This window comes from Octopus sinensis, linkage group LG30, assembly GCF_006345805.1.
Source record: "Octopus sinensis linkage group LG30, ASM634580v1, whole genome shotgun sequence".
NCBI classification, from domain to species: domain Eukaryota; kingdom Metazoa; phylum Mollusca; class Cephalopoda; order Octopoda; family Octopodidae; genus Octopus; species Octopus sinensis.
This window is the reverse complement of record NC_043026.1, coordinates 11760579-11772743: the sequence shown is the minus strand read 5'-3', so window position 1 is coordinate 11772743 and position 12165 is coordinate 11760579. Positions and strand designations below refer to the sequence as shown.

Genomic DNA, 12165 nt, shown 5'->3' with positions numbered 1-12165 from the left:
TCTTCGATCATACTTTCAATTTTGGTCAACTTGCGCCGCAGGGTCTCGGAGGAGATAGTGTCAGTTGAAGGCATACACAGACAACTTCAGCTTTATAATATAGAGAGATTATGAATGCGGTTTGCAATAAGGGTAAAAGAGCTGTCTTCTAATTAGACCCCATAATAAATGCATGAATTAGGGAAAAATTTTGAATTAGTAAAATGGACGAAACACAGAACACCATTGAAAATACGCATTGTATTACACTTCAATCATTTTATGACAATCTTTCGTTTTAACTCGAAATAATGTAAACATTGTGACGTATATTTGCCATTTAAATATGGCTAACCCCTAAGGGTGGATGCTACTGTAGCTTGTAGCCCCAGGAGGACACCTCCTCCAGCTGGCTATAGACACACTTTCTGTGCCCTATCAGTATTTGCAAAGGGAAGCCAGGGCACAGAAAGTGTGTCTTTAGCCAGCTGGAGGAGGTGTCCTCCTGGGGTTACAAACTACAGTAGCATCCACCCTTAGGGTTAGCCATATTTAAATGGCAAATATACGTCACTGTGTGTTGCAGCTACTGTTTATAACTCGCTCTAAGATTTATTATTGAATTCGGTGATTTCCGTGACCACATGTTGTCTTGTAAATTGTCAGTTGGGAAAAGAAAGCCAATGGGTTGTGCGTGCGTGCTTTGTTCCTGTGTTTGTGCATGCATGTTTGTTCCTCTGTATGTTATTTCTACTTTGTGGCCTATTTGTATAATATGGTCGTAGATAAACAATGCTACAGAGAAAGATAGGATGTGTTATGCGACCCATGCTGGTGCCAGGTAAGAAAAAAGTTACTTGTGCCGTGTCACATAAAGGACACCTGTACTAGTTCCATATGGAAAGCACCTGGTACACTATCTAAGGTGGCTGGCATTAGGAAGGGCATCCAACCATAGAAACCATGCCATGACAAACAAATTACACCATGGTGCACCACTCCAGCTTGCCATCTCTTGTCAAACCATCCAACACTTGCCAACATGAAAAATGTGTTCTGTCATGGTGATGATGATGTTCTTAGATGGAATGTCTTTGATCATGTTTGCTCAGTCAAAGCTGACCTGGGGCTGATTAACCTATTTCTTTATTACCCACAAGGGGCTAAACACAGAGGAGACAAACACGGACAGACAGACGGATTAAGTCGATTAATGCGTAACTGGTACTTAATTTATCGACCCTGAAAGGATGAAAGACAAAGTTGACCTCAGCGGAATTTGAACTCAGAACGTAATGGCAGACGAAATACCTATTTCTTTACTACCCACAAGGGGCTAAACACAGAGGGGACAAACAAGGACAGATAAACGGATTAAGTCAATTACATCGACCTCAATGTGTAACTGGTACTTAATTAATCGACCCTGAAAGGATGAAAGGCAAAGTCGACCTCAGCGGAATTTGAACTCAGAACGTAACAGCAGATGAAATATGGCTAAGCATTTCACCCGGCGTGCTAACGTTTCTGCCAGCTCAACACCTTCTGGGGCTGATTAACTATGTCCAAGTATATTTCTGGAGCGAGAGGCTTATTGTCTACTATTTTGTAGTTTATAAATAATCTTAAGACAATGTGAAGGTGTAGCTATAGTTCACAAATCTGTATGCTTTGTACAGAATTCTGTTACGTAAATATTAGTAAATTAAAATGTTCTGCTGTTAAGATAAATGTGTTTCTGCAATTAATCTCTGTAGAAATGTTATAAATTTTCCCACTGTTGAATCTATTTCTTAAGTAGTATATATATTTTAATCTGATGTTTCTTCATTATTTCAGAATAAGAGATGACATTGGCATAACAGAAAATGCACCTTCAAAACTTTCCATCTTTTAAAGACTGAATGAAAATGCTATATGGAGGAGATATCTAGCACTGTTTCTATAATTTTATTGTTAAATTCCAATGACATTTTACTCTGAATTGAGATTATTAGCAAAATTTCTGCATCATGATCTGGAGTGTATACCAAATGAGTTTTGTGTTCTAATTGAACTTGGATAAATTTTCATAAGAGTGAGATAAAAGTAACATTGGACTGAAATACAGCAGCTAAGAACATTGTTAAAGAATAGACAACAAATATATTGAAATATAGACGTATTTTATTTTGAGAAGAAAAATATTACAGAAACTTAACCCTTTAGTGTTTAAACTGGCCAAATCCGGCCCAATATATTCTACATGTTTTATATTCAAACTGGCGATGTCTAGCCTCTCACACCTAACCTACAATGCCATTCTAAAAATAAGTAATCACATCATTGAAACCTCAAAGCTGTAAGATGATCCAGGATTAATTCAAAACAATTTGAGTGAAAAAGTATTACATTTAACAGAGTAATCGGAACACTAAAGGGTTAAAGAACTGATTTTTTTCTGAAGACATGCCTAAAGATACAACAAAACCATTATATGACTGTACTATCTGTAAAAAGTCATTCTCCCAGAATGGTAACCTAATTCAACATAAGCGTATTCATACAGGAGAGAAACCATATCGCTGTGATATCTGTGGTGCATCATATTCTCAGAATGGAAACCTAACTACACACAAACGTATTCATACAGGAGAGAAACCATATAACTGTGATATCTGTGATAAATCATTCTCTCAGAAATCTACGCTCACTAAACACAAACGTATTCATACAGAAGAGACACCATATCACTGTGATATTTGTGATAAATCATTCTCTCAACTTCATTACTTAACTTCTCACAAATGGATTCATAGAGGAGAGAAGCCATATCAGTGTGATATCTGTGGTAATTCCTTCTCCAGGTGTAGCTACCTCATTTCTCACAAACGTATTCATACAGGAGAGACACCATATTGCTGTAATATCTGTGGTAAATCATTCTCTCACAAATCTACCCTAACTACACATAAACTTGTACATACAGGAGAGAAGCCATATCACTGTAGTATTTGCGGTAAATCATTCTCTAAACGTACTGCTTTAAATTCTCACAAGCGTATTCATACAGGAGAGAAGCCGTATTGTGATATCTGTGGGAAATCATTCTCTCATTGTACTGCGTTGACTAGACACACACGAATTCATACAGGAGAGAAGCCATATCACTGTGATATCTGTGGTAAATCATTCACTGGACCTACTAATTTGATATGTCACAAGCGTATTCATACAGGGGAGAAGCTATATTGCTGTGATATCTGTGGTAAATCATTCTCCCAAGGTGGTTACTTAACTAGACACAAGCGAGTCCATACAGGAGAGAAGCCGTATCACTGTAACATCTGTGATAAATCATTCTCTGAAAGTGGTGAGTTAACTGTACACAAACGCATTCATACAGGAGAGAAACCATATCAGTGTGATATCTGTGGTAAATCGTTCACTCGAAATACTTCCTTAACCATTCACAAACGGATTCATACAGGAGAGAAGCCATATCAGTGTGATATCTGTGGTGAGTCCTTCATTGGATGTAGTTATCTCATTTCTCACAAACGTGTTCATACCGGGGAGAAGCCATATGAATGTGATATCTGCAGCAAATCATTCTCTGTCAGCAGTTCGTTAACAATACATAAACGTATTCACACGGGAGAGAAACCTTATTGTTGTGATATTTGTGGTAAATCATTCTGTGAAAGTAGTAAGTTAAGAAGACACAAACGGACTCATACCGTGTAGAAGCCACATTACCATTATGTGTATGGTAAATTATTTACTGAGAATATTCTCCTAACAAACGCAAACATATAAGAGAAGAGACATACCAGTGTGATATCTGTTAAATCATTCTCCCATTTTGATTCTTTGCCTAAGCACAAATATATTCATACAGGAGAGAAACCATATAAACATGATATTTGCAGAAAGACATTCTCCAGAAGTAGGAATTTAAAAATATATAATGTATTCATAGAGGATAGAAGCCACTTCACTGGGACATTTGTGGTAAATCATTCTCTCAAAGTTGTAGCTTAACTGGACATGTTTGTATCCCTGCAGAAGTCTAAGTGTATCAATGGGAAATTTCCTAAGAACTTCAAACATTTTAAGTTCCTCCTGAAACAATGTGGGCTTACCTTTGTGAACTTTACCCATGACATCAGCCAAGCTACTCATCATAGCTGCCTTTCTGAGGTAGTCTTTTACATTGGAGATGTACTTGCATAGCAAGTGATTTGATCTGAGATCGTGTGCTGAAACGAAAACAATCACAGTGTGGAAGGTGTTTGTAAGCCATTTAAGAAACACACAAAAGCCGTTCAATTCCCTTCAACATTTAAGTTTAATTTGTCAACATATTTTCGTCGCTTTAAGACCGCGACCTCTTCACTGACAAAAATCCGTGCTGCATATGTATATATATATATATATATATATATATATATATATATATATATCACGGAGATGTACTTGCATGGCAAGTGATTTGATCTGAGATCGTGTGCTGAAACGAAAACAATTGCAGCGTGGAAGGTGTTTGTAAGCCATTTAAGAAACACACAAAAGCCGTTCAATTCCCTTCAACATTTAAGTTTAATTTGTCAAAATATTTTCATCGCTTTAAGACCACGACCTGTTCACTGACAAAATGCAGCACGGATTTTTGTCAGTGAGAAGGTCGCGGTCTTAAAGCGATGAAAATATTTTGACAAATTAAACTTAAATGTTGAAGTGAATCGAACGGTTTTTGTGTGTTTCTTAAATGGCTTACAAACACCTTCCACGCTGCAATTGTTTTCTTTTACATTGGTTGAAATTTTAATGATGCCAAGCTCTTTTAGTTACTTGTTAAAGCATGAAGGGATATGTTTTACTATCAAATGTGTTTTTGTACGAAGATCAGGAATAAACACCTTCATCTATAACTATAAATGTATTCACATTGGAAAAGAGACTCAACAGTGTGTGATAACCTCCCCAAAGAGAGACAGGAGAGACACCATATCACTGTGATATTTGTGATAAATCATTCTCTCAACTTCATTACTTAACTTCTCACAAATGGATTCATAGAGGAGAGAAGCCATATCAGTGTGATATCTGTGGTAATTCCTTCTCCAGGTGTAGCTACCTCATTTCTCACAAACGTATTCATACAGGAGAGACACCATATTGCTGTAATATCTGTGGTAAATCATTCTCTCACAAATCTACCCTAACTACACATAAACTTGTACATACAGGAGAGAAGCCATATCACTGTAGTATTTGCGGTAAATCATTCTCTAAACGTACTGCTTTAAATTCTCACAAGCGTATTCATACAGGAGAGAAGCCGTATTGCTGTGATATCTGTGGGAAATCATTCTCTCATTGTACTGCGTTGACTAGACACACACGAATTCATACAGGAGAGAAGCCATATCACTGTGGTATTTGTGGTAAATCATTCACTGGACCTACTAATTTGATATGTCACAAGCGTATTCATACAGGGGAGAAGCTATATTGCTGTGATATCTATGGTAAATCATTCTCCCAGGGTGGTTACTTAACTAGACACAAGCGAGTCCATACAGGAGAGAAGCCGTATCACTGTAACATCTGTGATAAATCATTCTCTGAAAGTGGTGAGTTAACTGTACACAAACGCATTCATACTGGAGAGAAGCCATATCAGTGTGATATCTGTGGTAAATCGTTCACTCATTGTACTGCGTTGACTAGACACACACGAATTCACACAAGCAAGTCCATACATACCCCTGTGATTTGTTTAATAAAAGCAATTTCTTCCAGATTTTAAATTTGTTTATTGTGTTGAAACCAATATTGTCATACTTGGGAAGAATCATAATTAATAAAGCCTACATATACACTTACTGGTTTTTGTTTGTATTTCATCATCATCATTTAACCCCTTACCCGGCAGAAACGAATATATGCGTTTTGACCGAAATCGTTTTTTTCCATCTCTGGCGAGTTAACTCGTCAAAAGATAGACTCGCCAAAATCGACAGCAAACGAGTTCCTTCGTCTAAAAACGGGTTAACTCGTTTCTGCCCAAAGCGGTAATTTAAAATCAATATTATTGAATTAAAATTCATAATAAATAAGGTTTGAAATATACCTCATCACCATTCAAAACATAGTAAAATAAAACAATTAAAAAATAGGTCTGAAAAAATACATTTATTTTCAAAATAATTGTTGGGTAAGGGGTTAATGTCCGCTTTCCCTGCTGGCATGGGTTGGACTGTTTGACTGAGGACTGGCAAGCCGGAGATAGGAACACTCAAAACTTTTCCCAGGCTATTCTTATTCTAGCAGCTACACTTTCAGAGCATCCACCCCAACTACTGACTTTGTCACCTAGGTAACGAATTTCTTTATTACCCATAAGGATTTACACAGATGGGGACAATACAACATGATTTGGGGTCATGTGAATGAAATGGAATTATTTGTCAATCAAAATAGATGAACATCAATGGAATTTGTATCTTTGTGGTACCAGTGCCGATGGCACATAAGAAAACCATCCGAACGTAGCCAGTGCCACATCGACTGGCCTCCGTGCTGTGGGCACGTAACAAACACCATCCGATCGTGGCCGTTCGCCAGCCTTGTCTGGCACATAAAAACACCATCCAAGCGTGGCCGTTCGCCAGCCTCGTCTGGCACCTGTGTTGGTGGCACATAAAAAACACCATCCGAGCGTGGCCGTCTGCAAGCCTCGTCTGGCACCTGTGTCGGTGGCACATAAAAAACACCATCCGAGTGTGGCCGTCTGCCAGCTTCGTCTGGCACCTGTGTCGGTGGCACATAAAAAACACCATCCGAGTGTGGCCGTCCGCCAGCCTCGTCTGGTACCTGTGTCGGTGGCACATAAAAAACACCATCCGAGCGTGGCCGTTCGCCAGCCTCGTCTGGCACATGTGTCGGTGGCACATAAAATCACCCACTACACTCTCGGAGTGGTTGGCATTAGGAAGGGCATCCAGCTGTAGAAACACTGCCAGATCTGACTGGCCTGGTGCAGCCTTCGGGCTCCCCAGACCCCAGTTGAACCGTCCAGTACTTATTCTATCGGTCTCTTTTGCCGAGCCGCTAAGTGACGGGGACGTAAACACACCAGCATCGGTTGTCGAGCAATGCTAGGGGGACAAACACACATACATATATATATATATATATATATATATATATATATATACATATATACGACGGGCTTCTTTCCGTTTCCATCTACCAAATCTACTCACAAGGCTTTGGGCGGCCCGGGGCTATAGTAGAAGACACTTGCCCAAGGTGCCACGTAGTGGGACTGAACCCGGAACCATATGGTTGGTAAACAAGCTACTTAGCACACAGCCACTCCTGCGCCTATAGCTGGCTTTTTTTTTTTTTTTTTTTTTTTTTTTTTTGTTCTCCCGTGAGGATCTTGACCGATTTTTCTGAGGTGTCTGTTTTCTGGATGAAAGAGTTATAGCCTGGTACACCTTACAAAGCTTGGTTTTGCATAACAGGTACACCACCGTTTGCAATGATCTGTGAGAAAAAGGGCTCTGAAAAGAGTTATTTCCCGTAAATTGTGTGTGAGCAATGAAAAAAAAGAATTTGCTTGGAGTAGCTGTGTGGTAAGTAGCTTGCTAACCAACCACATTGTTCCGGGTTCAGTCCCACTGCGTGGTACCTTGGGCAAGTGTCTTCTACTATAGCCTCGGGCTGACCAAAGCCTTGTGAGTGGATTTGGTAGACGGAAACTGAAAGAAGCCCGTCGTATATATGCATATATATATATATGTTTGTATGTCTGTGTTTGTCCCCCCAACATCGCTTGACAACCGATGCTGGTGTGTTTACGTACCCGTAAAGTATCGGTTCGGCAAAAGAGACCAATAGAATAAGTACTAGGCTTACAAAGAATAGGTCCCTGGGTCGATTTTCTCGACTAAAGGCGGTGCTCCAGCATGGCCGCAGTCAAATGACTGACACAAGTAAAAGAGACCGATAGAATAAGTACTAGGCTTACAAAGAATAGGTCCTGGGGTCGATTTGCTCGACTAACGGCGGTGCTCCAGCATGGCCACAGTCAAATGACTGAAACAAGTAAAAGAGACCGATGGAATAATTACTAGGCTTACAAAGAATAGGTCCTGGGGTCGATTTGCTCGACTAACGGCGGTGCTCCAGCATGGCCGCAGTCAAATGACTGAAACAAGTAAAAGAGACCGATAGAATAAGTACCGGGCTTACAAAAGAATAAGTCCCGGGGTCGATTTGCTCGACTAACGGCGGTGCTCCAGCATGGCCGCAGTCAAATGACTGAAACAAGTAAAAGAGTAAACTTAGCGGTTCGACAAAAGAGACCGATAGAATAAGTACTAGGCTTACAAAGAATAAGTCCCGGGGTCGATTTGCTCGACTAACGGCGGTGTTCCAGCATGGCCACAGTCAAATGACTGAAACAAGTAAAAGAGTAAACTTAGCGGTTCGGCAAAACAGACCGATAGAATAAGTACTAGGCTTACAAAGAATAAGTCCCGGGGTCGATTTGCTCGACTAACGGCGGTGTTCCAGCATGGCCACAGTCAAATGACTGAAACAAGTAAAAGAGTAAACTTAGCGGTTCGGCAAAACAGACCGATAGAATAAGTACTAGGCTTACAAAGAATAAGTCCTGGGGTCGATTTGATGGATTGACTAAAGGCGGTGCTCCAGCATGGCCACAGTCAAATGACTGAAACAAGTAAAAGAGACCGATAGAATAAATAAGTACTAGGCTTACAAAGAATAGGTCCTGGGGGTCGATTTGCTCGACTAACGGCGGTGCTCCAGCATGGCCGCAGTCAAATGACTGAAACAAGTAAAAGAGACCGATAGAATAAGTCCTGGGGTCGATTTGCTCGACTAAAGGCGGTGCTCCAGCATGGCCACAGTCCAATGACTGAAACAAGTAAAAGAGTGCATTAAACCTACCGTTTAATCGTACATGAAAAAGAGACGCATGGACTTCAAACAGGCGTCCGTTTTTACCTTCGACATCGATTCCTTTTAAATCCAGTGACGTGCACAGTTTATTAAACATTTCTCGTCCACCACACACACTGTTATAATACATTTTTTTTCAATAATTCTATACAGTTATAGTACATTTCTCAACTACTGCACGTACAGTTATAACAACACTATTCTTTATAAAACATTTCCGTAAGTATTCAACAATGAAAATATTTCTTCTCTTAGTGCTGTTCATGTGTTCCGTTTTTGACGCATCGATTCTTTCTTATTTCTTTACTACCCACAAGAGGCTAAACACAGAGGGGACAAACAAGGACAGACAAACGGATTAAGTCAATTACATCGGTCCCAGTGTGTAACTGGTACTTAATTTATCGACCCCGAAAGGATGAAAGGCAAAGTCGACCTCGGCGGAATCTGAACTCAGAACATAACGGCAGACGAAATATCTATTTCCTTATTACCCACAAGGGGCTTAACATAGAGGGGACAAACAAGGACAGACAAACGGATTAAGTCGATTACATCGACCCCAGTGTGTAACTGGTACTTAATTTATCGACCCCGAAAGGATGAAAGGCAAAGTTGACCTCGGCGGATTCTGAACCCAGAACATAACGGCAGACGAAATATCTATTTCTTTATAATCACAAGGGGCTAAACACAGAGGGGACAAACAAGGACAGATAAATGGATTAAGTCGATTACATCGACCCCCAGTGCGTAACTGGTACTTAATTTATCGACCCCGAAAGGATGAAAGGCAAAGTCGACCTCGGCGGAATTTGAACTCAGAACGTAACGGCAGACGAAATACGGCTACGCATTTCGCCCGGCGTGCTAACGTTTCTGCCAGCTCAACACCTTCTGGGACTGATTAACTATGTCCAAGTATATATTTCTGGAGCGAGAAGCTTATTGTCTACTATTTTGTAGTTTATATATAATCTTAAGACAATGTGAAGGTGTAGCTATAGTTCACAAATGTGTATGCCGCGCACAAAATTCTGTTACGTAAATATTAGTAAATTAAAATGTTCTGCTGTTAAGATAAATATTCTAAGCTAACGATTCTGCCTGCAATCCGCCTTTACATCTATCCTTTGTCACATAACTTTTATTGATGAAGAATGTCCGATATGTGCGTGATTTGGCTGCTATTTATTGCTATGAAACCTACTTTGTTAACTGTCCGTTGTTGTTGCCTTGTTAGTTCGTTGTGTGATTTAGTTTGAGAAATATTTTGTGCGTCTGCTTCTGCTTTTTATGTATTATTAGGTTGTCCCAAAAGTTCGTAAACACTTGCGAAAATTGAATTTTTACTCGCCAAGTACTAACAAAAACAACAAAAATTATTCCTCAAAATAAAGACCATTATTTTCCAAGACTTTCTACGAACTTTTGGGACAACCTTATATTTATGTGTTTGAAACAATGTCGCATTTTAAACTTAGACGAAAAAAGAAAAAAGAAAGCCTTGCATATATGTTATTACTTGCTTCATATCTGTATGTAAAATCTGTAAATTTTCAAGCAGAAAACGAGCAGTTTCACACCTCTCCTTGAAAAATGCATTTTTTTTTTTTTTTGCGATCTTTCGTCTCTAGTAGACCTTTCAGTCGATTTCCGTAAAAAATATTTTTTTTTTTTTACATATGGGCTTGCGGGAACTTTTGAAGTAATATACATACATATACACATACACCGAGTAAAAAATTTCAGTTATCTCTTTCTTTCACACATTACTCTGTCTCTTCACACACACTAACAGAAGCACTTCACTTACACAACATACTGTCTGTCTCCCACACCCCATCAAACACACACACACACACATGTCCATCAATGCTCCCATGCACGGTAACTTCAAAAGAACTTCCCTCGTCATACAATCGCTTTCTCTTAGTCTCTTTCGCTCTCATTACTTGAAAAGTTACCGCAAGCCCATATGTAAAAAAAAAAAAATTTTTTTTACGGAAATCGACGGAAAGGTCTACTAGAGACGAAAGATTGCCTTTTTTTTTTTTTCTGAAAATATATTTGGTATTTCGTTTTTGGATTTGGTTTGCAAGATTCTTTATATGAGTTCGTGTATTGAAGCATATTCTGTTGTGTCTGGGGAGAGTCATTTTCTTTTTGTGCCTTATAATGTAACACACTTTACTCTCCTTACTCTTTTACTTGTTTCAGTCATTTGACTGCGACCATGCTGGAGCACCGCCTTTAATCGAGCAACTCGACCCCGGGACTTATTCTTTTGTAAGCCCAGTACTTATTCTATCGGTCTATTTTGCTGAACCGCTAAGTAACGGGGACATAAACACACCAGCATCGGTTGTCAAGCAATGCTAGGGGGACAAACACAGACGCACAAACACACACACATACATATATATATATATATATATATATATATACATATATACGAAGGGCTTCTTTCAGTTTCCGTCTACCAAATCCACTCGCAAGGCTTTGGTCGGCCCGAGGCTATAGTAGAAGACACTTGTCCAAGGTACCACGCAGTGGGACTGAACCCGGAACCATGTGGTTGGTAAACAAGCTACTTACCACACAGCCACTCCTGCGCCTATATATATTTATATATATATATATGCGACGGGCATCTTTCAGTTTCCGTCTACCAAATCCACTCGCAAGGCTTTGGTCGGCCCGAGGCAATAGTAGAAAACACTTGCCCAAGGTACCACGCAGTGGGACTGAACCCGGAACCATGTGGTTGATAAACAAGCTACTTACCACACAGCCACTCCTGCGCCTATATATATTTATATATATATATATGCGACGGGCATCTTTCAGTTTCCGTCTACCAAATCCACTCGCAAGGCTTTGGTCGGCCCGAGGCAATAGTAGAAAACACTTGCCCAAGGTACCACGCAGTGGGACTGAACCCGGAACCATGTGGTTGGTAAACAAGCTACTTACCACACAGCCACTCCTGCGCCGGTAAAATTTCCACTTCTTATTATTTTATTCTCCTAAAATTTTCGTTGCGTCTTGCAACCTTTTAAAGTCTTGACTGACCGTTATTTACACTGCGTTCCTTTTTTGTTTGTGTGTGTGTGTGTGTGTGCCTATACATGCATGCATGTACGTATGTATGTGTGTGCATCTGTATGTATCCTGCATATTTATCTGCTTGCATCGGATCTT

At 39.7% G+C, this 12165-nt stretch overlaps 1 protein-coding gene across 5 annotated transcripts in view; it reads left to right on the top strand.

Annotated features, from left to right (window-relative positions):
• LOC115226301 (zinc finger protein 271-like) overlaps positions 1-12165 on the top strand; it is a 40908-nt gene that overhangs the window by 11599 nt on the left and 17144 nt on the right. For 2 of the 5 annotated variants that reach the window (XM_036515408.1, XM_036515402.1), the window contains exon 1: positions 9020-9180. The exons of 2 other annotated variants lie outside the window; for them this stretch is intronic. Coding sequence is in view for 1 of the 3 variants with exons in the window: in XM_036515407.1 (XP_036371300.1) it covers positions 2428-2765; positions 3099-3478; positions 9387-9391 (723 nt within the window). In the remaining 2 variants the exon portion in view is untranslated. Of the gene's footprint in view, positions 1-1818; positions 2181-2400; positions 2766-3098; positions 3479-9019; positions 9181-9386; positions 9392-12165 lie in introns of those variants that run through there. One more of the 5 variants, XM_036515407.1, reaches the window with a different exon arrangement.